This window comes from Alligator sinensis, unplaced genomic scaffold (assembly GCF_000455745.1).
Source record: "Alligator sinensis unplaced genomic scaffold, ASM45574v1 scaffold140_1, whole genome shotgun sequence".
In the NCBI taxonomy this organism is placed as follows: Eukaryota; Metazoa; Chordata; order Crocodylia; family Alligatoridae; genus Alligator; species Alligator sinensis.
The window spans coordinates 2,001,531-2,029,136 of record NW_005841836.1 but is presented as its reverse complement, the minus strand read 5'-3'; the positions used below and the strand labels follow the sequence as shown (position 1 = coordinate 2,029,136).

The 27,606-nt window shown below is 40.3% G+C and overlaps 1 protein-coding gene across 8 annotated transcripts in view; it reads right to left on the bottom strand.

The window, feature by feature from the left end:
* Nucleotides 1–12,147: 12,147 nt before the first annotated feature.
* The window catches only part of KIZ (kizuna centrosomal protein), a 110,840-nt gene continuing 95,381 nt past the window's right edge, over nt 12,148–27,606 (bottom strand). For 5 of the 8 annotated variants that reach the window (XM_025201971.1, XM_025201980.1, XM_025201979.1 and 2 more), the window contains 4 exons: nt 25,576–25,672; nt 15,355–15,398; nt 14,009–14,082; nt 12,148–12,435 (listed from right to left, as the gene is read on the bottom strand). In XM_025201971.1, coding sequence (XP_025057756.1) covers nt 12,151–12,435; nt 14,009–14,082; nt 15,355–15,398; nt 25,576–25,672 — 500 coding nt within the window. In that variant the 3' untranslated portion in view covers nt 12,148–12,150. The other 3 variants (XM_025201988.1, XM_025201994.1, XM_025202007.1) reach the window with 3 other exon arrangements.

Below are 27,606 nucleotides of genomic sequence, written 5' to 3'. Positions count from 1 at the left end.
AGTCTAGTGTCTCACTCATTTTGGAAGAAGTGAGTGTAGCTCTAGTGTCCATCCTATTCCCTTATCCCCATAAAAGACTACTTCCTCTATAACGTACAGCTCCCAAGCAGCATCCCTCTTTAACAGCAAGATTGGCTGCTTCTGCTCTGGCATCCAAGAGGAGGTCTTTTCTAGTAACACCCAACACCAATCCTCTCCATTTGTAAGGCCAGGAGGCTTGTAGAAAATTACAGGCTGGTATTACTGGGCTGTAATGGGATGGGAAAATAGAGGTCATGGGCATCTAGACAGCTGGGGAAGTGGAAGATCCCAAAGCCTGGCAGTGACCCCAGTATGTTCTGTGTTTAGCAGGCTATTTTGCAACTCCACATCAGCTTAGACTAAAGGCAAAAAAATAGAACTTAATGTAAACAAGACTATTTGAATTTCTCAATTTACATTCATGGCCACAAAAGTGCTATCAGCTAGCAGAAGTGCAGTGTGCCGAAAACTGTTTAAAGGGCTGGTGATGCTCCTGTTGACACATTAACATAGAAAGCAGATGCATTACACTTTCACTGTGTAGTAAATTGAATTTACTACATAGTCAAAGTGGAGCGGACACGTGACATGCAGCCCTACTACACAGTAAATTACCCAAATCCAGGAGACCATTATCCTCTGAAAATGTGTAGTAATTTTACTACCGGCAAAATTTACTGCGAGGCATATATCCCTTGTCTGCTTCCTCCTCAATTTCATCCCTTTACTCAATGCAAACCACCTCCCCTGCCACCTAGTGGACAGATACTGTGATAGCTGCCACTGCAGATAGCTGAGGAGAGTTTGTTGTGTCCACTCCTTCTTATGGAGTAAAATTTGGGGTAAATTACTCCATGGTAGCAGCAGTGCCAGATTTAGGCTTAAACTACAGTTTAGGGCCTCACAATATAAGGGGCCTCTAAATATATAAAAAAAGGACATTTTCATTCTAATATGACAAAAATATACATACACACACACACACATATATAACTTCACAGTTATTATTCATATTGAGTTCATAAATTTGTGCAGAAATAATAATAATTCCTCTGAAAATTTCATGAAAATCCATTTTCGTTGATTCGTTTTATTTTATGGGGCCTGTTAAAATGGACTCAGCTTAGGGCCTCAGCATGTCATAATCCGGCACTGTGTAATATTGTTGTGTATTCACACTCACAGTTATTACAATTCATATGGTCATCTTTCAGTTATCCTTTCGTGAACTGCATTTCCTTCTATAATAAAGAAATAATGCACCAGAGATAAGAGAGGATTTCAGTAGTTGTTGTAACAGTTTAAGGTATTACGTATCTCTGCTACCAGGTATGATGGCCTGTTCAGCTCTGCTCCCTGTCACCCTTTCCTAACTACCAAGATCTGTGTGTGCAAGTGAGTGGCAGCAGCTGGTTACATGGAGAGCTTGTAGCAAATAAAACCAAACCAGGTCCCAAGCAACTTGGCATGCAAGGTCTTTAGTACAGGGACTGTCTTTTTGTTCTGTATATATACAGCACCTAGCACTGTGAGGTCCTGACCAAAGACCCAGACTCCTACAAGCTACAGCAATGCAAACAATAAATAGCTAAACATTTTGTGTTTCTGCTATATGAGAGACCATGCTGCAGCTAGACTGCACACAGAATATTCAGATGACAAACCCCAAGGGGCACAGACTCAGCCAAAACAAGCTCACTTATTTCATTCAAGCAAGCAATCACTGAGCACATCTACATGCCCATTAATGCACCGCAATTACGGCGCGTTAAGTTACTCCTGTAATGACAAGTACTAACTTTATGTGCCACAATTGGTGCTACCGTGCATTAGCTCAAATGAGCCATCTTTTTGTGGCATTAATGCACAGTAGATTAAATCTACTGCGCATTAGTGCATTAGCATGGGTTTTGCCTGCCATGCCAATGTCCAGAATTAGTCTACTGCCCTTCTAGTGTCTCATGTAGACATGCCCAGTGAATACTTCCAAGCCTCCAGTCAGCTCTAATTTAAGCCTTACCTTAAAAACTTCTATTCTGATTATTGCTTAGTTCATTATTTGAGCTGAAACTTTATTTGTAAGCTGGCTCATTTCCAACTACCATTTCCCTGTTTGTAGCAGTCTGTCAGTGCCATATGCTTATTCTTGGCTTTCTTTTGCTACCAGGAGTTTGCCTATCAGCTTTCATTAATGCACCTTGCAAACGTGCATTTAATCTCCACGAAGGCATATGAAAATGCTACCATGCTATTTTCATCAGAGGAGGATGCTAGTGGGTAGTGTGTCCAGTGAACAAGGTAAATAACATAGGCCAGATGCTCAACTGGGTTCAACCAGTCCAGCTCAATTGAAATCTATGTTCTATGCATCTGAACATAGGGCCATTGAGGTCAAAGAAATGACATCCACCTATACCAGTTAAGGCACGGTATTGTTGCTTACTGTATGGAACTAGGCTACTTAATTAGGTACCAGGAAAATATTCTCCAAAAAAAGGGAGTCCCAGTCAATTTGGCTTCCACTGTAAGTGCTTCTCAACTGTTTTCCACTGCATTCTGTGGAGGAACATTAACATGTGCTCTCTGTGTGCTACGACAACTGTTTAAAGTCTTACCAGGGTTGCATTTGCTGCAGTGCCAGGGTTTGAAGTCTTCTTTATAGCGTAATCTCCATGGCAGCCTGTGTAGCACAAAAATCCTATTCGAATAACCTCAGTGCTTACATTAGAGAAGTCATTTAAAGACGATGTGTGTAAGTTAATGGACCCTACAGCACAATGAAAATTCCACAGGAGGCCCAAAAGAAACCTGAACCTGGGTTTCATACCATCTGGAGTGTCTTCACTGGTGGGCTACAGGAATCAGTCTCTCTCAGATTGGCTCAATGAATATTCAGCTTGTTTATACAAATATGGAAAAGCTCCAACAAGCGAGATTGAGAAAGACCTATTCTGAAAGGCCAATAGCATAGTGGTAAGGGAAGTTACCATGGATGTGGAGACTGAGGTTCAGTTCTCCAGGGACTTGAACCTTGTTCTCAAAAATCCTGACCAGAAAGTCCATCCTCCATCCACACTCCAGGGCTAAGTGCCAGGACCACCAGGCTACTGGCTATGTTTTCTATTTCTCCTCTTCTTGTCTTTCATGAAAAACTCCCAGTGATCTCACTTTCATCCAAATGAGGAATGGTAAAATCCCCATAAAGTTCCATGGGACAGCAAAATGATTTCCTGCCCAGATCTACTTTTAGCTTGCAGGAGGAAGAGGGTAGCAGCTCTGACCTCTATGGGCACATAGGACTGGCACCAGCCTCCTCAGTCACCAAGTCTAGCGCTCCTTTCTCACAGAGGCAGCCACTTTTATATACCATATTTACTCAAATATAAGATGACTCTGATAAGATGACCCCCCCCCAATAATTACATTCTAAATATGGGAAATTTATAACTTTGACAAGTTTCTAGGTCTAGAAGCTAGTTACTGGAGGTTTGTCTTGAATTTGTCCCCCTCCCACTGCTACAGCAGGGAAAATAAATCTAGTGGGGGGTCAGGCAGTCCTCACCCCCAGCTTCTTCCCCCTGTAGCTCCTTCCCTACTCCTTACTGTCAGACCCTACTGTCCTTGAGCACATGGAAGAGAGGAACAAATTTGAAAAAAGTACCTTGAAATAAACATAGCTATAACAATTTGCATATAGTAGCCATAGACCTAATTCATCCAGACTTTATGCATTTTCCCTTTTTTTTTTTAAACGGCTGAAAGTTTTAGCCTAGGTCCTCCATAAAAACATGCTTTTCAGCAGTACTTTGGCACCTGCTAGTATGAAGTACAAACTATGCTTTTTTTTCTTGTGTTTCAAGGGCCAAATCAGTTCTGAATTCTAATGGGCAAAGCCCAATACCAAGTTCCAAGTTTCGAATGAGCAGAGTTCAATCATTCAAGTCCTTGTGGCTCTGCCACCAGGCAAGTATCTTCCTTCCCAGACTCATCAGTTGGAGAGTATCTGAAGCCTGAGACTATTTAGTTGGTCTAATAAAAAATATCACATTTACCCAAAGAACTTGTCTGCCTATATCCCCAAATCTGTAGCAGACCTCCTACATGCAAAGATAAATACAAGGGTAAGCACAGTCCACCCCATGGCTCCAGCTGCTGCTCAGCAGGACCCAGCCCCAGCACTGCAGGTGGCAGCAACCTCTGCCTCTGTCTGCAGCAGCCAAATCCAGGACTTTTGCTTCAATTTACACCAACCAGTCAGGATGCCAGGACAGCCTGTGAAATCTGGGACTGTCCTGGTCAGTCCAGGACATATGGTCACCCTAGATCAAAACTGACTTGGGCTTCCCTTGCACCAGCAAGTAAGGCATGATTTGGATCTTACCCCCAATCCCAAAATCCCACATCCTGCTATGCATATGTGGTATGGCAAGAGGTGTGATTGTTGGGATTGAGGATTAGACCCCTTCACATTTTAAATTAAACATCTGTCAGAGCCCTAAAATAAACAAGACAAGCTTTTCTAGTCTCCTTTTCTCTGATAAACTTTCATTACCCTGACCATCCCATTCCTTCTCTGTACATGTTCCAGTTCAGCCTCCTTGAACATGGATGTCCAGAACTGCACACCATTGCAAGTAAATATCTCCTCATCCAATGACTTACAGCACTTCCCTACCTCGACCTAACACTGACCAATGTGAAAGATCATCCCTGATGCCCTGGCTCAAGTTTTATGGGATTTTTCAACTCTGGAAACTGACAATTCCTAAGATTTTCACTGAGTCCTCCAGCTGTCTGACACCCTCATCTAGCCCAAGGAAGTTTTAAAAATCAGCTTCATTTTCCTGGTTTCGGTCACCTCCCTTTCTCTTGTTTTCAGCCATCTGTGTGCTGTAAACAAGCATGCACATTTCTAATCTAATATTTGCTGCAGACACGAAGACAGATTTTTCACTGTTATGCAGAGCTTTGAACCTGCTTTCCAGCACAGAGCTCTGTGGTTTCTGGTTTAAGACTCTAATGACAGCTCTCCAGCTGCCAGAAACTAAAGGCAGCTTCTGCAGTGACTGAGCCAGATACCACAAACCTTTTGCAGGGAAAACTATACCTCTTCTTCCTAGCTGATCCCCTAATCCTGAGGGAGGGAGGGAGGGGAATTCACCAAGGAAGGCAGCTTTGAGCATGGGAGGTCCTAAAGAAACACCAGATGTAGGAGTCAAGAGAGAGGAGTGAGTCCTGAATGTCACAAGTGTACACCTAGTGTTTTGGCACCTTTTTTTTCTGTATATCTCTAATCTCAGGTACCACAAAGCACAATCATCTGCTGTTTGGTATAAACAGGGTTCAAGCAATTATAAACTAGTGGGAATGCATAATAAACACTGCAGACAGCCTGATCTAGGTATTGAAATATCATGAATCCAGCCCCCCAAAATCATGAGACAATTAAAAACAAAAAAACCTTTATAATTTTTAAGTTTTTTCCTTTTAGTTTCCATGCATTTAGAATACACAAAGTTCGTGTTTTTAAGTTTTGCTGTACTACTGCAGAACATAATAGATTTTTTTACTATAATTTGAATTACTCATAGAAAACCTTGATCCTAAGAATTCAGACTTTAAAACAAAAAAGCATGCCAAATGTTGCAAGACACATGGTAACATGCTAAGAGTTGGCAACACTGTGCTAACTCCATTGTGTGTACGCACTCGGACAACTGAGCCTCTTCCTCTTTGAATTTATCTAAAGCAGGGATTGGCAAATTTTCTAAACTGGGGATTGGCAACCTGTGGCCTGCAGTCTGGATCCAGCCCCATTAGGAGATTAGATCTTGCCTACAGCAGCTCAGACAATTGGCACCACACTCTAGGCAGGTCAGCAGATGAGGCACCCCCAGGGTCTTATTGCCTGCCTTTTTCCATCTTTTCCCAATGTGGCATCTGCTGATTACCAATGGATGTAGAGATTTGTGGCCCATGGCAGAGGCTGGGTCACAAGCAGCAACCCAGAGTTACAAAAGGCTGACAACCTATGGTTTAGACTGAGATTCAAAAATGCAATTTTAACTCATATTGACACAGGTTCATAGGTTTAAAAAAACCAAAAACTTCCTCTAGCAAAGTACATTGAAACAGGACCCCTGGCTGCTGTTTAGCCAACACCCACTGTTTCCACCAACTCCAAGGCCTTCAGCACACTATAAACTGGTCAAATTAGATTCCAGTCTTCTTTGCTTCCAGTTTTAACTTGACCAGTTTAGCACGCATTAAAAACACCATCCTCTGTTAGCCAGTATTACACCTTAAATTCTTTTCTAGACAAGATCTTAACTTTTCCTTAAGGACTACAGCATCTTTTAAAGAGCACTGGTTAAGATATTTTTAAAAATTACTTTAATGGACTGAGCCTTACCTAAAATCGCTGGACTGTAGTTATAATAGGCTACTAGAAACTAGTATACACAAATATGTAGTATTGCTTTCTGTAGATTTTAACCAGAGTGCTGTTTTGTTTCTGAACCTAACATAATTATGCACAGATTTTTAAAAAAAAATATTCCCCGTTTCTTCCTTAGAAAAATCTCATGTCTAATGAAGATAATTTCAGATAAAAGGAATTAAAGAAAAATAAATTAAAATGCATTACACTCCTGGAATCATCCAATTATTGTGATGTCCATACAACTATTCCAGTCTCAGTTTTACACCCAGAAAAAATAAAAATTCACCAAGGTTTGCCATATGCAAATGTCATTATATTTAGAAATTGGCTGCATTAGAAATGTACGTATTTCTTCTTGATCTATCTCAGAATAAAACAAAGATCAAACATGCAGGCTGCCCTGCATAGCATATGCATTCAAATTCAGTATGCTTTTTTAAACACATTTTGCTCTGTATTCCTTTAATGTTAAATTACATTAAAAGCAGCATAAAAACAGGTTCTTTTTGCATTGCAAACTGCAAAGGGAGAAACTGTACAAGTTTGTAGGGTTAAACCATCCACAAGTATGGTGGGAGCAGGGCGTTAGAAGGCACCTCTAATCCCTGCCATTGCTGATCTTGTACGTTTTTTACCTATGAGTCAAGGAGTTTTTCACCCTCCAAAGTCCTTAGGATCATAGGAAAGGAGGGTTGGAAAGGACCTCATAAGCTCTTTCCAATCCCCTGCTCGAAGCAGAATCATCCCTGATTAAAGCATCCCAGCCAAGCATCTGTCAGGTGTTGTTTTTCAGGTGCCTGATCCTTTAGGTGTTGTCTCCCCTCTCCTTTTCTGAATGATTTGTCCCCCTCGGAGGCTGAAGTTGGAGGTTGGGGTTAGGACATGGGTGTCAATGAGATGGCCCACTGAGTCATCTCACCCAGCTTGCAGAACTGGTAGAGTCCCAAGAATTCAGGGCTGGGTCAAGCAGGGCCTGCTGCCGCATTCCCAGAGACACAGCCTGGATAAACATGCATGTCTTTAGGGGTAGGGGTGGGTGAATGACATCTGTGTTAACTCCTGCACTGCCAACCCTCACCCTGCCACCACCGCCTGTGGATCTGGCCCCCAAGGAGACCTTCAATCTAAATTTGGCCTGTGGGAAGAACAAGTTTGACACAGCTGGCTTAGGGGATGAGGAGGTAGAGGACAGCACTTACTGCCTCTGTTAATGCAAAGGGAAACATCTGTTTAACCTGGTTAGTACAAATGGAAGTGTCCCTTCATCCTTCAGTCTACTTTGGCCACTAGCTATATGGCCATATGATGGGTTTTAAGAAGTGATCATTTCCAGTTGTGCCAGATCTCCCAATGTTTGGTGATTTTTCTCTGGGCACATCTGCACTGTGACAACAGCATGGCCTACCCAGACTATTCCCAAGCTTGTCTATCTGACCTGCACCCACCCAACCTGGAAATGCACTAGTGAGGGCACTCCAGGGTCCAGCAGCTATTCTCAAGCATATTGGAGACCGAGGGCTCAAAAGCAGCCACAGGGGGATAAACTTGGAGCAGCTTCATCTACATGTGTTAGGGTTTGGAGTATGCGTGAGTAGGTATGGGCAGAGCATGCTTGGGAACAGCCTGGCCAGGACATGCCATAACTGAAGTATAGACATTATCTTAGAGTCCCAGCTTCTGGAGTCACACGAATGTGAGAAAATCTCTGCCTCCATTTCCAAAAAAGATCATTTCTAGCTTTCTTGCTTGCAACTGGAATAAAAGAACAAAACAGAACATCTGAGGCTACTAACACCAGGAAACGCACAAAAATAATTCAAAGGTTTTTACTTTTGAAAAATCCCCTGAGTTTTCAGTGTGTGGCAATACTCTGGTTCTGTGGGCAATCACCAGTGACTTCACAGCAACAGAAATACAGATGGTGAGATTGTGAAAAGCCTGCAGTAGCAGCCAAATTGATTACTTTCAGAACACAGAAAGGTCAATGCTGAGCAGTTTTGGAAATCCCAGTGCTGGAGAAAACAAAACAATATTGTAGAAGACATCAGGAAGGAATCTGGAGGTTCCTTAGCTTATTCTGGGACAGCAAGCAGAGTTTCCAACTCTCTGTAAATTTACAGATAGTCTGTAAAAGAACAAGCCTAAAAATGTCTGCCTATAAAAAAAAAATGAAATAAAAAATGGAGCGTCTGTAAAAAACTAAGCAGCCATTCAGCCAAGAAGCTTGATTGAAGCTTGTTGGAATGAGACTGAAGGAAGCCTGGATTCTCAGAGCACAGCAGTGCCACCTGGTGCATCAGCAGCAATATAGCACCCTACACAGGGCATTCTTTCAGGGCTTTGTAGCCCCTTCCCCTCCAACCATATGCTACTGCTACTGCCATCTCCAGTTCCCTACCTGTAACACTGGAGGGTCATGGGTAGGCAAACAGTAGTCCTTCCTTGAGGGTCTGTGAAGGGATGGATGAGGACGGGCAGGACAGGCTGGAGTTAAGCTGGGGTTGGGCTGAGGAGGTGGGCACCAAAGTGCAGGATGTGATCAGGGGTACCAGGGTACTGGGGTGAGTCGGGGACCCTTGGGGTGGGGGCAGCATGGTGGAAATCCATTGCTACAGTCAAGAATGGTTGGTAACCAGGTTTTTTTGTTTAGTTTAGTTTGGTCTTTTTAACTGAGAAACTGCATACTTTTTACTGACAACCAAACTTTTTAACCATGGTTGGTGTTAAACCCCTAAATTTGAACTTGACTCTTGTCCAGGGCCTATGAGAAAGCTTGCATTTACAACACATAAAACATGTCAGTAAAAAGACATATAAATAAAAATGTCTGGTTGTCAGTGAAAAAAAAAGTTAGCAGATTATCAGTAAAAATTTGTCTTGGGTTGGCAACCCAGGGAGCAGCAAGGGCTTCAAAATACAAGAATTAATTAGCTAATCCATGATAAAACAATGTATAATTTGTATTACCATGTTCTCCTATTTATTTCATCCACCTGCTAGCATCTCTGCTATCTAAGGTTCTACAGTCCAGTACAGCATAGCCTCCACCCAGAGTTGTGTGTACCTGCATAAGTGTTAAATTAGAACAGCATCTTCCACAGCCTCTTATGGTGTTTTGTAACTAAACACTGACAGGGAGTAGAAGCCATTGTAAAAAATCAAGACCTCTAATATGTGCACTTCTAGCTTCCTGTAGCCAATCCCTGTTTCAAATAAATAGGATTTTATATCACTGCACTAGCCATCAGTATTTGCATATACTGGTAAATAGTTTTTTTGCATGTTTAAAGTCTGCAATTTACATGCAACAGTTTGGGGGGACGTGCAAGTCCAAGCTATTGTACATGCAAATGTAGCAGGCATGGGTAGAGACCACACCATAACAGAGCATTTTGAAGCAAGGAAGGCTTAGTCCTCTTCCTGGCCTCCAGAAGAAAGGTAACCTGGGGGCACTGGGGGCAGGCTAATCTCTATCCCCAAGAGGACAAGCATTGCTCAGCATTAACAATGCAGATGGGTATCTGTTCAGTTTTACAGGATAGTGTGTGAATTAACAGACAAAACCAATCTAGAAGCCCTACTAATCTACATGCCTCCAGCCTATCGAGGACTTCCAGGATTGCTGACAGAGGATACCACCTGCCATTTTCCTAGAAATTTTCAAGGTCTATGGAGGAAATACCTCCAATACAGGGAGCCCACATCCTGTGATGAGGTGATGGCACTGCAGCCTCTAAAAGCGTTAATGGGTCCTGGTTGCCACGTGGCTGTTCAGGATACAATAAAAGAGGAAGGGGGAGGTGGGCCAAAGGAAAAAGGTATGCCTGGCTGGCTAAAGCAGGGAAAGCCTCGGGAATTACAGCTCTGTTTTCAATTGATATGCCTTCTGCCAGATTAGAAGCCAACCCTGAAGAAAAAGGGTCTTAAAAACCACAGAGGCTTGGAACTTCATTTCCACTGTGGTTGGTAAAATCATCCACCAGCTTAAACTGCTCTATGGTGCAAATCTTGACCATTCTAGACAAAGACATATAGCTCAGTCACAATTTGACTATATCCTTGGGCTGAAAGTAGACAAAGGAAACAATCAGTACCCCCTAAGCCTGGCCAAATCTTTATTCTCTCCAACCTGAATTCACAAACAAGTATTCTTGCCACCTTAATCAGAACCTGAATTCACAAGCAGGTACTAGGTCTTAAAGATGTGTAGATCCCACTAGATTACACATTCTCTTTGAAGAAACTTTGCCTAGTGCAAGAACTATAAAGTAGAAGATCTGCAAGAGGCACGGATCACTCTGATCAGAGACCTGAGGAAGAATGTCTTGCATTCGAAAGTTTGTCTAACTTTATCCCAACTACATATGTGGTCCAATAAAAGATATCAACCTATGAAATACTTGTTTCTCACAGTTTCTGAGTCATCACAGCTACAGCATCACTCTTACACTACTACAGAAGGTCTGCTAAGAATCCAGAACCACATCTAGACAGCCTACCACTAAAGTAGCTGCCTACATATGGCTTCTCCCCACACTGCCCTCAATCCTGTAGCCCTCTGAGGACTTGAAGGAAGGAAGGAAACTGGAACACCACTGCTGAAAAATGCTATCAGAGAAAAGATGCACAAAAAATTTCTAAAATAGTTTATTCCTGCCCTAGTAAAAACATATAAAGAGCCTCCCCCTTCTCTGCCTTTTCACTATCTAAATCCCAGATAGTTCATCATTTTGTGAACAGCTCTGCCCAATTTAAAGATCTAGGAATATACTCCTGAAGAAAGAACATCCATAATCAGGGCAATCCTTCCAGATGGCACAATACTCAACTTCCTTCCCATTCAGTTTAGTGTGTTCATGGACCAAAACATTCTAGAGCTGCTGCAATAAATCCAAGTCCCCACATATAATTTGGAAAGTGGTACTTGCCCAGGAGCACTTACAACCCCTACTGATAGACTGCCAGAACCACCTCCCATAAGGAAGTCTATCCTCCTCCTTAGGACATACCCAATATCAGCCAGTTTTCAAGAACCCATTTTGGGACTCATAAGATACTACCAAATGCTACCAGGTGCCAAAATTCCCCCTTTTGGACCAGAAAACTGGAGAAGTACCAGTTCCAAAAACAGATCCCCATCTTCCCATATCCTGGAACTTTCTGAGTTATGGATTTAAGGGAAGTGCTGAGGTAGGAAGGCTGGCTTAGTGATGAAGTGATTAGCCTTCAAACACAGAAAACCCAGCTGCAAATCCTGATGTGTGAGCAGGCTTTTCATGAATCTTATATTAGAAAATCATGTACCTTCTTGTATGTGTTTGCACATGGACCAAGGACCTTGGGAGCAGGGGAAGAGGGTCAGAGATATGCACTAGAAGGGATGCTGCTGATGCATCCAGAGTGAGAAGAGATATGGTATAATATGAACTGCCCTACTGCCCCTGCAAAAAATGCATTACCTCAAAGAACGCCCTAGACATTTAGAGTAATACTGCTCCAGGGATTCATATTAATTGCCAGGTCCTAACAGCAAATGGACAGTCAAGGACCCATCTCTGCTTGGATTTGTCTTTTGGGAACACCATCAAGCTAAGACATGCTTTTGCTTATCTACTGACACTCTTTTAAAAGTATAAGTGGACTTGAGAAAAGGAAATACTTAGAACTTAAAATAAATTCTTAAAACATCAGTTTAATAGAAAACATATATCCAAGGAAATAAAGACTTTATACTTTATTGCCAACATTTGTACTGCCAAACTAAAATCTAAATACCAAGAAGATATGCTACACATTACAGGAATATCAAGCCAAATATCAAAACAAATACAATTCACTTCCTTCATTTTTTTCACGAGTCTTAATGTCTTAGTCATAGAAGTCATCAAATTCATCTGCATGTGTGTTTTGGGTCTGCGGACGCAAAGCAGCTTCAATTTCTGAGTTGCTGTCATCAGACTCACCCCAGAAAGCTAGGGATAAAAATCAGAATAACTAATTAATCAAAACCTCCAACCACATATACATGCTATTTTTGCATCCTTTAAAGTATCTAAATGCAGTGGATTAGAATGAGGACAGACAAGAACAGTTTGGAAACTACACAACTTGTAGGGATGAATTTCCAAAACAATATGCTGCCCACAGGTCTTGTTCTCTGTTAATTGGATTGTTGTGCAGAAATACTACGCATTGATTTAGAAGCCCTACTTTATTGTTTCTCAAGGTAGTTTGACAGAACATTTTCACTCAAAGCAATTTATTTAACCATCTGCTGAATTAAGAGATTTATCTGTTATATTCCCTTCCTCTACCTGATTCTGAAGTGAAGTCACAATCATACTCTGACCTCACAGAGCTGGCACAAAATGACAGTGACATCACAAAGAATCAACTTTGCTTATTTATACAGGAGTAATACAATTTAAATACAAGCATTTGGTAATTACTAAGTGTAGCAAGCATTTTACATCAAATAGAGATTCATTTTAAATTCTGAAAAGAAAGTTGTTCATGAATGCTGGGCTGGATATGGGTATTTAATTGAAAAAGAGCATTGATAGATTTATTTTTCAAAACTATACACAAGAAGGTAAAAGGGATACTAAAAAAGAGCTAGGAAATGACACCAGGGCAAATGCTGGCACTCCTGATACTGAGAATGTTAATCCTAGCCTAGAGAACAGCCTGTACCAGCAGAGCCCTGCTGCGTAAGGAGCAGCACAGAAATGAGAAGTATGCCAAGTTTCATGGTATGCTCTGCTCTTCTCCCAAATCCCATGGAAGTCCCAGCTCTACAAGAGCCCTAATGGGTTCACATCCAGGCTCTACCACCTTCACCCCCATCTCACCACATCCATGCTACCATGTGTGTGCTCCCTGGGCCAGACCTCTACTCTAGACAGCTTCCTGTGGGGTGGGTGTCTGTCGTCAGAAGCCAGCACAACAACCATACCATGAATGTCTATGGTAGTGATGTCCATACTTTTTAAGCTGAGCCCCTCTGAGTTACAATTTTGTTTGCACTCCTCCATCTACCCACTTCATCTCAGAGGAGCAGCACAGCCAAGTACAGGGCACCCCTCATTCTAGCAGCCACCGTGGCTCGGCTCTGCTCAGCAGGATGTGTTCCACCTATCTTGGCTCCAATGTTTCCTGCCTTGGTCCTGCTGCAGCTCTAGGCTGCACACCCACTGTGCTGGGCTCCTGGAGGTGCAGCAGCCTGCTGGCGGAGCCTGCCTGGGGCTCCCTGCCCTCGCATCCTCCTGTGAGGCTGTAGTGATGCTGGCTCCTTGCAAACTTCTTGCTTGTGCCCCCCCTGTGCTGTGCCCCCCCCCGCATAATGTTTCTTCATGCCCCTCAGGGGGATGAACCCTACAATTTGAAATCTGCTGGTCTAGGGGGACTGGAGAAGAAGTGGTGAGAAAAGCAGCTTTCCATACAAATTTACTTCGAACTCCAATTCTCCTGAAAATAAAAGCCCTTAGTATTCTTTGTGCTTTTGCCAACATTTAAAAATGAAAACCATTTAACTCTAATACCCACAAATCCAGCAGGCTGCTTCCTCCATCTTCTACTCCAGAATCCATGGGTTTGAACACTCCCCTCTTGCGCAGCAGCTGTCAAATGAAGGCAAATCACAAGCCCCTTGCTCTCCAGACCAAATACATACAGAGAAACTCCACACATTGAAAATTGTGCCCTTTCTGCTCCCTTGTATGGGAGTCACTAGCTAGCAGTGACAAGGGACTTCAGAGCACATTGAAACAAGAATCATCAATAATATCACTAAAATATCACATTCTCCTACTTTCAAAATACATGCTTTACTGTTTGGGACTACACAGACACTAAGCGTGGGCTCAAGACAAAACTCAGGGTCCCCAACACTGCTTTTTACTTGTATTAGTAACTCCATTAGCATCAATTATTTGCACGTACAGGAAACCCTCACTGTTCGCACGTTCAGCATTTGCAGTTTCAAATATTCACGAATGCTGAACTTGCATTTTAAATACACTTTATACACTTACAGGAGCTCCTCTGGAGCTTTGTACTTGCTGCCGCCAGGCTCCTGCCATCGCCAGCAGAGCTGTCTTATTCGCGGATTTCGTCGTTCGCAGGGGGTACAAGAATGTATCCCCCGCAAATGGCGAGGGTCGCTTGTATTTTGTAGGCGCACAAGCAGAAGTGTGTAGTAGCAGCTGTAGGAACATGTGCCTGGGTGCACTCCTGTACATGTAAGATTGGGCATTGAGTGCTAAATTTTCCTCCTATATCAGTTTTACACCAGCATAACTCCATTAGCATCAATCATTAGCATCTCTTAGGTGGGAGGGATGTTACCCCTGATGTGGAACAGTGGAACTGCTCTACTGGATTTGACCTGTAGTATCCTGTCTGACAGCAGTCAGTAGCACAGGCTTCAGAGAAAGGGACAAGTTAGCAGGTGTGGGGTGATCTGCTCCGACATTCTGTTTTCACCCACACTCTAGCCATTGGTAACAGGTCTGGGCCCTGAAGTGTAAAATTTATGTCACATTAACTCCAATAACTCTGGGTGTTCTTGTTATCCATATAAACACCCAGTTTCTTTTTGGATCTCATCAAGGTTTTAGGCCAAGTGTGACCCTGTGGCAATGAGACGCAGTTTATATATTATGTTATATAAAAAAAATTTCCTTCTATTGTTTTTTAATTTGCCACAGTCGACGTATCGCCTTGTATCTGTGTAAGAAAAAAGTTCCAGGTATACCATCTCCATATCACTTGGATTTCTACCAGGTCCCTTCCTATTAAAGATAGAAACTTATTACTTTGGTTGCCATATACAAAGTTAGTTAACATTTAGAGGAGCATCTATTCTAAAAGGCATAATATGCATTTCTCACCTTTAGATTTTATAGCAGGTATAACTCTCCTTTTGCTTTCAGTCCTGTAAAATGAAGCAACATTTAAATAGCCAGAAGAGATGGTACAGAATTAAATGTTTAGAAGCCAATGCTCCTTTTTCATTAAGGACAACAAAGTACATCAGTCCTAGAACTGCACCCTTATTTTTGATAATATTTGTGTAGTTTTTCTTTACCAATTTTAGTTCTAACATGAGCTAAAGTACAGCAAGGATATTCAGGGCTAGTTCCTCAAATGGTGTAAATTCAAATAGCTTCTGTGAAATCAATGGTTACTGATGCCAGCTGGGGCTCTAGCCCTGAAAGTCCTTGCTGCACATAAAATTCTTCCACTAGTTAGAACATATGATGATAAAGAAAACCCCCAAACACTCTCCCACTAAACCTCCTTATTTCACTCCTTGCCAAAATACTCTCAAAACTTAACTATTGGGTTCCCATAGCATCACCCATGTCCCTATGTAAATGTGCAGCCTCTCAGCCGCCTTTGATCTACCTTGATGCATATGCAGTTGCAATTCTGTTCTGTTAAATGACAGCTCTTGTGTCTAGAGCATCACAGACCCTTTTGAATCTCTCAAACAAGCTGGAATCATTTTGATCTTTTGTGTGTAGCGTGTGTATTGTGTCGGTGCTGTGAAATAATCACACAGGGGGCAATGATGTAGGAGAATTAACTCTTATATTAACAATCCTGTGAGAAGCACTAAAAAAATAAAGCTTCAGCTGTTTCTTAACAAGGAAGATCAAATAGGAGATCTGTGATGCGGCTGTTCCAACTGGTAAAATATAAACAAATGTCAACTTGCCATTTGATTCCCTTGTGGCAGTTGAAATAGAACTTATTCTTAAAATCACTTGGGTCATGATATCATAAACTTGTAATATTTCATTTACAAATTAGAGATCCTTATATACATACATACACATACATACACACACACCAAACATATTAGAGCAGAGGTTTTACAAATATTCTAGTTACTGACTTGCATGGATCTGTCCATGAGAGAGAATCCAACTGTCAAAACGTGTCTAGAAAATACCTGAATACTCCAGTGAAGAAAATTCACTATTTTACACTTTCTATCAAGTATTTGCTAACAGCTAAATCATGAACAACAGAAAAAATAACTTTAACAAAGAAAGTGTGCTTTTTCATTACCCAAGGGACTACAACATTTTATATTTTAAGTAACAGAAATATATTGTATAATAGCTCATTTATCAATTTCAGCTGCATTCTAGCAAAATCCCTAGAAGTCTGTTGATATTTAACATTTTAAAAAATATTTAGCTATCAGACTATTTTTATACCTTGTTTAATGCAAATTATATTTTTTTCAATATTGGAGCATTAATACCATCTTTTATAACCATTCCAACTGAATCCAACACTGAAACATTCATTCATGAATTTAAAGCTATTTTACTATATCAGATTACACCACATTCAGATGTAAAGATGAGGCTGGTTACAAATTCAGCTTTGTTTTTCCAAGTCTCCAGTTCAACAGGGCCCTTATGTATGGGGGAGATGCCCATCCTTATTTAGCAATGCTTAACTTTATGCACATGTTGAAGTCCTTTTATTTTAATGCATCTTCAGCACATTTTAAGTGTTCTGCTGAATAGTGTCTATGGGCTCTGTCCTGCAAGATGCTAGAAGTAGAAACCCTTAAGTACCACTTTCTGACAAAGCTGAGGTTGGTTAGGAATTCACCTCTGCTTTCCAAGTCTCCAGTTCGACAATGCACTCATGTATTGGGCCGGGGTGCAGGGAATGCCCATCCCCATTCAGCAATGCTTACGTTATGTGCATGTTGAAGCCCTTTTACTTTAATGTGTCTTCAGCATACGTTTAAGTGTTCTGTTTAGTACTATCTATGGTCTGTCCTGCAAAATGCTAGATACCCTTAATTCCTGCTTAATTTCACAGGATTTCATAGTCTGCAGCATATCTCAGCAGGTGCACAACTCCGTACAGATCCAGGCCATAAATATATATTTCAGATGATGCAACTCTGACTGCACCATCAGGTTTTTTTTTCTTGATGTAGTGTTGGTAGGTAGCCACTTGTTGTTGAGGTGCATGTTGAGAAGTGACTTCACGGACAAATTGTGAAGGAACCATTTATCTTCAAGTAATTTAGTAAAGCAAAATCAGCAGCTGATTCGCCTGTTTACTCTCAGTCTGCTTCTTCAACTTGCCCTATGAGTAAGTGAGGAAGTGTTTTGTTTATTGGTTTGATTTTTTAATTCAGCCTGGGGTTCAGTTCCTTCTGAAAAATTTGTGTCTAGCTTTTTCATTTGTTTCAGTCCTACATAAATTAAGGCAGAGTTGATCCGCTGGGCCAAGATCCTTGTCTTTAACTAAGGAATGCAGTGTGCATCTCAAGACCGTGGGATGTTCCTCCTCAATCCTGGGCCAGCAGTCCTCTTGCTGGTTAATCTGGTCTTCTTTCATAACCAAAAGGACCTCAAATGCAGAACATACTGGCTTCCAAAAGTCTCAAGTCCCAGATACGGCAGCCAGGGATCATCAGAGCTATATGGAGGCCCTGGACGCAGAGTCTTTCTGCCAACCATGACTGCCTTGGCTAGCAGAAGGGTAGTTCTTACTCTACTTCAAAGTTGGCTCTATGCCAAAGGTGGCCAACATCCTGTGCAGCCTGTGGAGCTATGGCATCTGGCCCACAGGGCACCCCATGGGTCAGGAAATCTGGTGGTGGGGGAACAATGGCAATACTGCCACCCTTCCCTGTTTCCAAATCCCCCCCACAACCTCTCTGGGGCTGGGTTGGAGCCAGGCCACATCTCCCCTTGCCCCTCTCCTCCCTGCCATGGGTCTGGGTAGGGCCCAGGCCACACACCTTCCTTTCTGCCATGCAGCTAGATGGGGCCCCACCACACGCACCTTGGGCCCTGGATCAGGACCACTGGCCAAATGCATCCCACAGACAGACCAGGCACTGTCCATCCAGCCGACTGCGCAAAATGTTTAGGCACTGCTGGACTAGATGACGCAGATCATTGGACACTACTACTGGAAAGGGCTTCAGAAAAAGGCTTAGTAGAATTCAGTAAGACTCTGAAGAATTCTAATATTCTAATAAGCCATAGTCTGTCTGTCTGTCTGTCCATAACACTTTATTTGCACTCTGATTGGCTGGCAGAAACAACCAATTAGAGTGTGAATACAGTGTATGGCCAGGAGGTGGTGGCACAGCAGAGCGCTGCCATGGTGGGGACACAGGGGATGGAGTGAGGGGGAAGAGGGCGGGGGGGGAGCAAGGCCAACACAGCTGGCCTCTCCTCCCCTGCCCTGCTCCCTGGAGGTGGTGGCAACGGAGCAGATGGAATGGGGTGGAGGCTAGTGGAGCTTGCTCCCCCACTCTTGCTCCTTGGAGGTGGTGGCAGTGGCACAGGGGGGAGTGGGGTCAGGACCCTGTGAGGGGAGGAGAGCCCCCCCCGCACCGATCCCTCCTGACATGGTGTGGGGGGGGAAGCAGTGGGCCTGAGCCGACACAGCGCCAGCAGTGGGGAGGGGATGAGCAGGCCCGCTGTGGTGGTGGTTGGTGGGGAGCAGCAGACCCGGACTGATGTAGGAGGTGTGGGGGGATGGGAGGAGTGGGCCCGGTTCCAAAACAGCGGCAGGGCGGATGGGGAGCCCAGCCCTGAAACAGCAACAGGGAAGGTGGGGGTGGCAGTCCTGGTGCTGGTCCCACAATGCCGGTGGGGAGCGTGGAGGGGGGCATGCCAGGCCCAGCCCAGCTCAGCCAAGAAACAGCAGTGGGGAGGTTGGAGGGGGCAGGCCTGGCCCCAAAACAATGACAGGGAGGTCAGGGGGGGCAGGCCTGGCCCTGAAACAGCAGCGGGGAGGGTGGGGAGGGCAGGCTTAGCCCTGCAGCACAATGGGGGAAAGGGGAAGCGGGCCGGGCCCCAAAGGGGAGGGAGAACTGGATGCAGGCCCCTGGTCCCATCTGCACCCCCTGCCTGTCATTCTTGATGGGCAATTGGCCAATGTTGTATGAAAACATGAATGTATGAAGAAAGACCTGCACATCATTAAAAGATGGAAATGACAGATGAGGAGAAAAAAAAAAAAAAAGAGAGAGAGAGATCACTGGTATTACCTCTGAATTCAACTCCGAAAATGCTATAAGATGTCTAATTCATTTTCATGCAAGCTATTTTCTAAATGACACCTGAAGTTAAAATGTTAGTCATTGCCAATAAAAGACAGAAAACTCTGTGAATTCCAGAAAGTTTAAGCTCAGAATAATAGTACAACAATGACAATCATCTTATGGCAGAGTGAGCATATCAAAACCATACAAAGCCTCTAGAGAAGAATTTTAAGAATTTGCTTCAAGCAATCTTCTTAATAAAATTCTCTACAGTCCTGTACAAGTGTCTACTTCCTCCATAAATGTATAAAATATATTTTAAAATCCTGGTTCTATTTTTTTTTTTTTTTAAGTACAGGTTAACTTCAAAACATCATTTCATTTTTTATTTTTTTCAGCTCAAGTCTCCCATTTTGGAAGGTTTGCTTTTATAAAATGAGACCCATCTAGAAGGTTCTCATACAAAGTAAGTGAAAAGCCTCCCAGAAACTAATTCCCTTTTTTTTTTTTCCAGAAAGGATATCTATAGAGCTAGTCTTGATTCTGTTTGGTAAATACTGAGGGAATTAATCAAAATAAAGAGTTTCAATGACAATGAAAACTGGAAAACTTGCTTCTCTCCTGGATATCACTTTGGTAAAGAACTTGTTGAACCTCCATACTCTGTGTCAAGTGCAAACAAACAAAAAAAAGATGTTCTATCAGAAAAATAAATGAAAAGGACCTAGATCCAGAAACACTGATACTCCACAAAAATATGCCTAGAAGCATATTGGTTAATCTTGTAAAAAGAGCTTGAAGCCTGTGCACATCTATCTTGAAGAAGCATTGTTGAGACACAATACCATGTGGTAAACAAACAGGATTGTTTCTTTTTCACAAGGCCTTTCTTCGTAACCCTCAGACTGAGAGACAGCAGGTAAGGAATTTGTTCCCAACAATGAGCTGAGAAGGAGAAGTTGTGGTCCTTCTCTAAAAGTAATCATTTTTCACAAATGTCAAAAAGCTTACTGATAAAAATGTATGCCTGACTACTTAATGCCAACCTTTCTACTGTGACAAAATCTCTTCTGTTCATCTCTCTATCCATCTGCATGATCATTTATTTCTCTGCAAATAATAATAAAAACCTGCTCACACTCAGGCTATTCTTTTTCTATGAACAAAGAGCAAGTTCAAGGTAAGTATAAGTGAATGAAAATATTTTTTCTGTATTTTTTTAACCAGCGAGCAACACTTGATCTACTGTTTTTGAAGGAAAATCAGACAAATGCACTGAAAGAAAAATAGATGGGAATACAATTCTTGGTATATGATAAGAGATTTGCTCCTATTAACTATGTCCAATTGAAATTTAGAACAGAAGACTACACAAAAACAAAGGATTCCAAGAACATGTTATACCAGGATTTAAGACAAGAAGGGTACACTCATTTAAGACCAGACTCTGTCTCCAGTTACCAGGCTGGCAGCAGACAGTTACATTAAGAAGAGAGAGCATTTGCTCTCACATTCTAAGCCTGTAGCAACTGATGTATAAAGGATAAAATTCATCTAGGTGACAAGGGTCCATAAAAGTTCTACCATGCCACCTAAACCCCATGAAGAAACTAGGCAGAGGGAACATGTGATGTGGTTTCAGAGAAGGTCTTCATGTTCCCCCTCTGTACTGCAAAGAGAATCTCAGAGGCAGACCTGAAGAGACTGATATAGGAGCCGTGAGCTACCACATTTATGTAAGTTTGTATCTTGGGGTCTCAAAACCTCTAAGCAAGGGACAAGAAGGGCAGTGACTAGACAGGGACAATGGATGCTAGAGGGCTGTGAGTTTTGGGTATGTGGGATTTTCATTCTTCCTGGCTCTGCTTAGTTCCAATTTTAGTATATGTGCTGTCGAAGCAAGCCATTTATTCTATTTTTATGCCAGGAGCGATGAATTTCACCAAATGCATCTTGCACTGTTGACAAACAACAAAGCATAACATCTAGCATGAGAAAACGTTTCAGTAACTTTACAGAACTAGTATATACGGTATCTTTATAGAAGTTTTATGAATTATCTAACAATGGTCCTGACTGGTTGGTATAAGTGATAACAACAAACTGTTAAGATTAAGAAAATATGTCTTATAATAAATTTTGCAATTGTCCTGTTTAGTCTACAATGTTAAGAAATAGCCCTGAAATCTATTTTTAATGAGTACCTTTACAAAGTGCTTTGAAGATTAAAACTACACATTTATGATGGAACAAAACAAGAAAAGAATTCATTTAGGCAATAATTTACTTAAGTTTGCCTCTCTTCATAGATTACTAGAAGTGTAAAAAATCATTAAAAATAAACTCAAATAGTTTCACTTTCGCTGCTTTGAATCATTATTCAAGTTACTGAAAATCTTTCTAGAAAATGAATATACTGAATAGTCAAACTTCTGGTATTAAAACTTTGGGGAACTTTTTTTCCCTTACAAATGAATGATAAATTTACAAGAAATAAGCAAGACTGAAATTAAGTACGATAAAAACATAAAATATTAATAGGAAGTGGCAAGACTAAATTTTGAGAGCTGTTTTAGTTCAGTAAAGTTTGAGTGCCCCCTGATGGTCAATTTGATTACCTGCAACACAGTGTACTGTGGCATTTAAAGGTGTTACAGACAGATCACTATTAAATATTTCCCTTGAAAATAACTGAGATGAACTATAATAGGCAATTTTCTTTTCTTAAAATAAACAAAGAAATAATAAGAGAATTTTGCTTGAGAACCAGGACACAAGGAACATAATGGATTTATTCCAGAATACAATTTCCTCAAAATTGAAAATACTTTATTCAGTTTTTATATGTTGACAAACTAATGGTCTTATTTGAGTCTCTCTATTTATAATGCATCTTTAGTCTTCAGTGTATGAGACAAATGAGACAAAGCAAACAAGCCTAAAAAAAATAAACTGCTTGCATCAAAATACAGAATTATCTAGAATGCTACTGACCTCCACTGGCTGATTCTGTTGCTACAGGACTACAAAATGCCACACACATCGTATTCTGCACGCTCTTTCAGAGAGATTCAGTCCTGACTTATGATACCTTTCCCCCAAGTAATTATATTACTTCAAACACATTCTTTTCTTTTGCACAACATTGTACTCTTCAAGCTAAAGTTGCAATCACAGATAGTTTAAGCATATTCTTGGTGGACTAAATGAATCCAGAAAAAGTAGTTTTATACCTAAGGTAAAACAGGACAATATTTGTTGGAGAAGAGGAAGCTCTGGCATGCACCTCTGAACAAAAGGGAACAAGTGGTCTTTACTCAGAGAGCAGCTTCCTATTAAGACTCACTCCTTCGTACATTATGCCTTTCATCCCCACTCAACCACAAAATGATTTTGCTGTAGGAAATACAATAGTAGAAAAAGATTTACATTGAAAGAATCTGTAATAATAAACTGTTGCAGATCTGCCTACTTCCCCATGATTTATAATACAATAAACATCGGATTCTATTAAGTCTCATGCACTGAAGACACTGCACTGAAAAACTGAATATGAAAGAACTCAATTCTTCCCATCTCCAGTACCATAATAGTGAAATGAGCATGTATAAATGTGCTAAGAGTATCTCTTTGCATCTTTTATAGCTTGTGTGTATTAATCTGTAAAGCTTATTAAGAAAGTCATTGCTATGCAAAGCAGCACCCAATCTCTTTCTCTTGCTTTTCAACAGAGTGCAGTGTTTAGCCAATAGGACTGGTCCTCTGCCCCTCATTCTGCATTCATAACATGCAACATTTGCACAATGTATCTCTCAAAGGCTGCTGAATAGAAAGCCTTAATACTCATGTAAACAACTGCAAACCAATTACTTAATGAATCAGGCCCACACATAATGAGGTGCCAGACAAAGAGCTATAAATGCATTTTTGCGCCCAAGCCTCTGCTTTAAAGTAAAATCCCTCAGCTGTAGTTTGGGCTTAACTGGCACATCATAATTATTGTCTCTAGGACATCAGAGGAAGCCATTTTTTTTTTTTATTTAGGTCCAGCAGGGTCTTTTTCGAGGTCACTCATCAGCTCAGTGACAAAATAGAGCAAAGAAGAATTTTTAAAAAGTACCACAGCAGTACTACACCGTTATGTTTATTCTCAAGTACTGGGTTTCGAGACCACTTGTAAAAGCAATAAAGCACAAGAAGTGACTGCAATAAGTGGAATCCTTAAATGTAAGCCTCTAAGAAATTTCGCTGCATCCCGACCACAAATAAGCAACCACCTGAGCTCTCTATTTCCCATTCTTTCATGCTACTTTTGCTACTTCGTGTTTCCAAATATCTTTGTAAGACTGATGTCAAGTGTCCAGCGGCAAGTGTTACTAATAGACTCTCTGTTTAAAAGGGCATATTATTTCTAATGTATTTAGGAAACTGACTTTATGGTGTTGCTTAAAAAAAAAATAAGCCTTTAAAAATGGCTTAATCTACCATAGTATGAAGCGTGCTTGCTTCTGAGAGCCCAAAGGCATGAAATTATTAGGTACAACAAATGGTTTCCAAAATTTACCGGGTGTGCATGTGAATTGAAAAAGGTAAAATTAAAACTAAGCCATTTGTAACATTTGACTAGCATTTAGAGTAGTGCTGAAAGCTGCCAACACACATTTTAAGCAAGCACTATAACATGCTAAACAGTAAAACAAACACACAAAATATTTTGGCATAGTCCATTATAATATATTCAAATACTTTTATCAGATTTTAGAATTAAGCTACTAAGTTCAACATTAAGGGCCTGATCCTTCCCACACTGAAGTCAATGAGAGCAAAATCTGGCAAAACATATATATTTGTAAGAATGCCTCTGCATTTCATCATATTAGAACTTATTTTCTTATGGAATCCTTCTCTCAGGAATAAATTAAGTTACAAAAAATGGAAACTGAAGTAATAAAAAAATCTATAGTTTTATTTTTAGATAAAAATATAATTTAACGTTATAAATGTGTGATTTATTACCTAATTCGCATTAAATTTATTAGACAAGAGTTAGAGAAAATACTGTGGCTTTTAAAATAAAATATAAATCAGTGCAAAATATAACATTAACATTTCTGGCACAATTGGTTTAATTTCCAACAACACAATTAACACTTTACCAATAAACGTCATCAGGAATGTTAAAAAGTAAAAGAGAGGAAAAAAAGAACAAGCATGCTATAAATGTAGATAGGGTCAAATAATTATCTAAGTACTTAGAAGTATTTTATCAATGTCATAAATGGCAGTGTTCAGCAAGGGAACCAGATAACAGCAGAACCCACTTACTATGATGTTTTAATAAGCATCCAGATAACAATCTAAACCCAAGCTAAAATTTCATAAGATGATTATACTACTGTATATTGTATTTTCTACTCCTCCTTGACCACTAATTTTATTGCCACTGTTTGATTAGTATTGCATGCTGATTACAAATACAAGTAACATCTAACACAACCCTGTTCTAAAGGCTAGAAAAAAGTGCTGCAGTTTAACAAATGTAAAAAGATAAATTGCACCCTTTAGGAAAATGCAAGGCCATTAATTAAATGTACTCAGTTTGAAAGTAAAACAAGACAAAAGTAGCAAATACTTTAGTGGCAAATACTTTAAAGAAAAATACAAAAATACGTATTGAGCTACAACTAGTTTACATTTCAGATACATCAACATGAAGAAACACACCACTTTATTTCTTCAAGACTTTATGTTTTATGCCTGTCCTTTTCCTGACAACTTCTATTGTCTGGTCTCTAAGTAGCCCTACTGAGAGCAGCTGTACACGCTAATTTGTGGTTCACTGAGATGTCAATTGAGTCTTAAAATGAGAAAACAACAGCTGCAAAACAATACCTGGCTTGGGTGCAAATATTTTCTAAGGTGTACTAAAGTTTAAGTTGTTATATTACATAAACACAAACAGGAACCTTAACCCTTGTTTAAGTCATATAAAATAACATATTCAAAGAGTTTTATTCACTTGGTGGCATTCTTCTATTAAGGCCAAAAAGAAACGCTTTAATGACTTTACCTTGATAAAGGACTTCTTCCATCACTAGATGAAAAACTAGCTTCTGAACTGATTTTGTTGCTTCTCTCTGTCTTCTCTCTGTTTCCAGTATTCAAACCTACAAGCATACATGCCAAATGTAAACAGAGCAAACATCTAACACGCAGCCATGCAGTAAGTTCTCACTTACAAAAATCAACATTGCTTAAGTAAAGAAGGAAGAAAACAAGAAAGATGTTTTTTATTCTGAAACCTGAATAAAAATTCTGAAGTACAATGTAAAAAATCAGGGTTTACAATGAGATTTTGTTGTTTCCTGACAACATAAATCACAAGAAAGGAATATCAAGATACAATTTTTGAGGGAATATTTTTAAATGTACAAAAATGGACACCAACTTGGGAAACAGATGCTCTCCCACAACAATTTTTTTTTTTTTTTTTAAATGAACTAGCAAATTTACTCCCCCTTTCCTTGGCAGGGTTATTCTCACAGGCTACAAATGCTGTTAATCAGGACTCTGATGATAATGTACTTTATTTGTGAAACAAATTAAAAAAAAAACAACAACTCTAATCTAAAAACTACCACCTATAATGATAAGAAATTATCTTTAAAACCTGCATGTGCCAATCCAGCTTGAGCCAAAAGGGGTTCTAAATCAGTCCTAACAAGTGTCAACATGGAGAAAAAGTACTTGACTTGTATACTTCAGTTCTCTTCCATCTGGTTGAGTTTTAGATCTATTTATTTATTTATTTAAAATACTTGTGGCCTGGTAGGAGCAAGAACACAGTAAAATACCCAAATCTCCTTAAGGCAAACAAAATGAACCTGCAGAACAATGGCACAGGAGTAGAACATTTAATGTTTACTTTTCTTTGTATATCTTTTCTTTATTTTACAAACCTGGGAGTTTGGAGATTCTGTTCAACTGTTCAATTTAAGCAAAATCTTAGTCTTATATCTATTTCTTCAATTGTTTCCTTGTGCCTTTTCTGAAATTCTTGCTCATGTTGTTTACTGGGTAGTGATATTGTCTACTAGATATTTTTTAACTGTCTCGTTTTTCAGAAAGCTACAATTCTTGGCTGTTTTACGTTAGTCCTGCTTAACATTGTTGCCTTTCAAATACAGCCAAATTTCAGGCTCTAAAACCATTTCATGAATGATAAATATCTAAAAATCTATTCATTTACTTTTTTATCATCTGTTTGCTTTCTTCTGTATGCATCTTACTTTACCTCTGAGCTGTAACATGCATACATTGTATACTTATTAATTTCCAACATAATACATTTTCTGGATTACTTCCAAATTGGATAGCATGATTCTCAACTATGTGAGAATTCGACCTTAAAACCAGGTGTGTATGAGATTCAACTGAAAATATTTTAAAAAATTAAACTCTTACCAACTTCATATTTTCCTTAAAATAATAACATATCATTTCTAAACCACAGACAGCTTTCCACCCTATAACCTGCATATATTTTACAATGAGACAGTTTCTGTAACCTGAATTATACACACTAATCTGTAGATTTCATACACACAAACTGTGATCAGAACATGTCAGACATTTCCAAAGAAGAGGCCAAAAGAAAAAAAAAATCTCACAGGAAAGATGAGAGGAGCTAAAAGTATAGGAGTTCTAGTGGCAGCAGTATGCCACTTAATAGAGAAAAGTCTGACCATTTTCAAAAGAGATGGTGACACAAAAAGAAACTTTGCTGTGAGGGAAACTGCAAGGGACACATGCAGAGAGGCACATGTACCCGTGGGAGATCAAAGGAGGAGCTCCTGGATACAAGAGCAAAAGCAGCTCTGAGCTGCAGACAGCAGCACCCGCACACATCAATAAGCCAGGGACTTTTATTTATTTTAAAAATATATATATGTGAGTTTAGCATTTTATTTGTATATTTCTTTCAGCAGCAAAATACTTCAATAATTCTAGCCCAACTTGGATGCTTTTAAGTCTTATTGGAATTGCTTTTCTACAGGACATATGAAAAAAACAGACTGAAGATTCAGCTTTGTCTCAATTT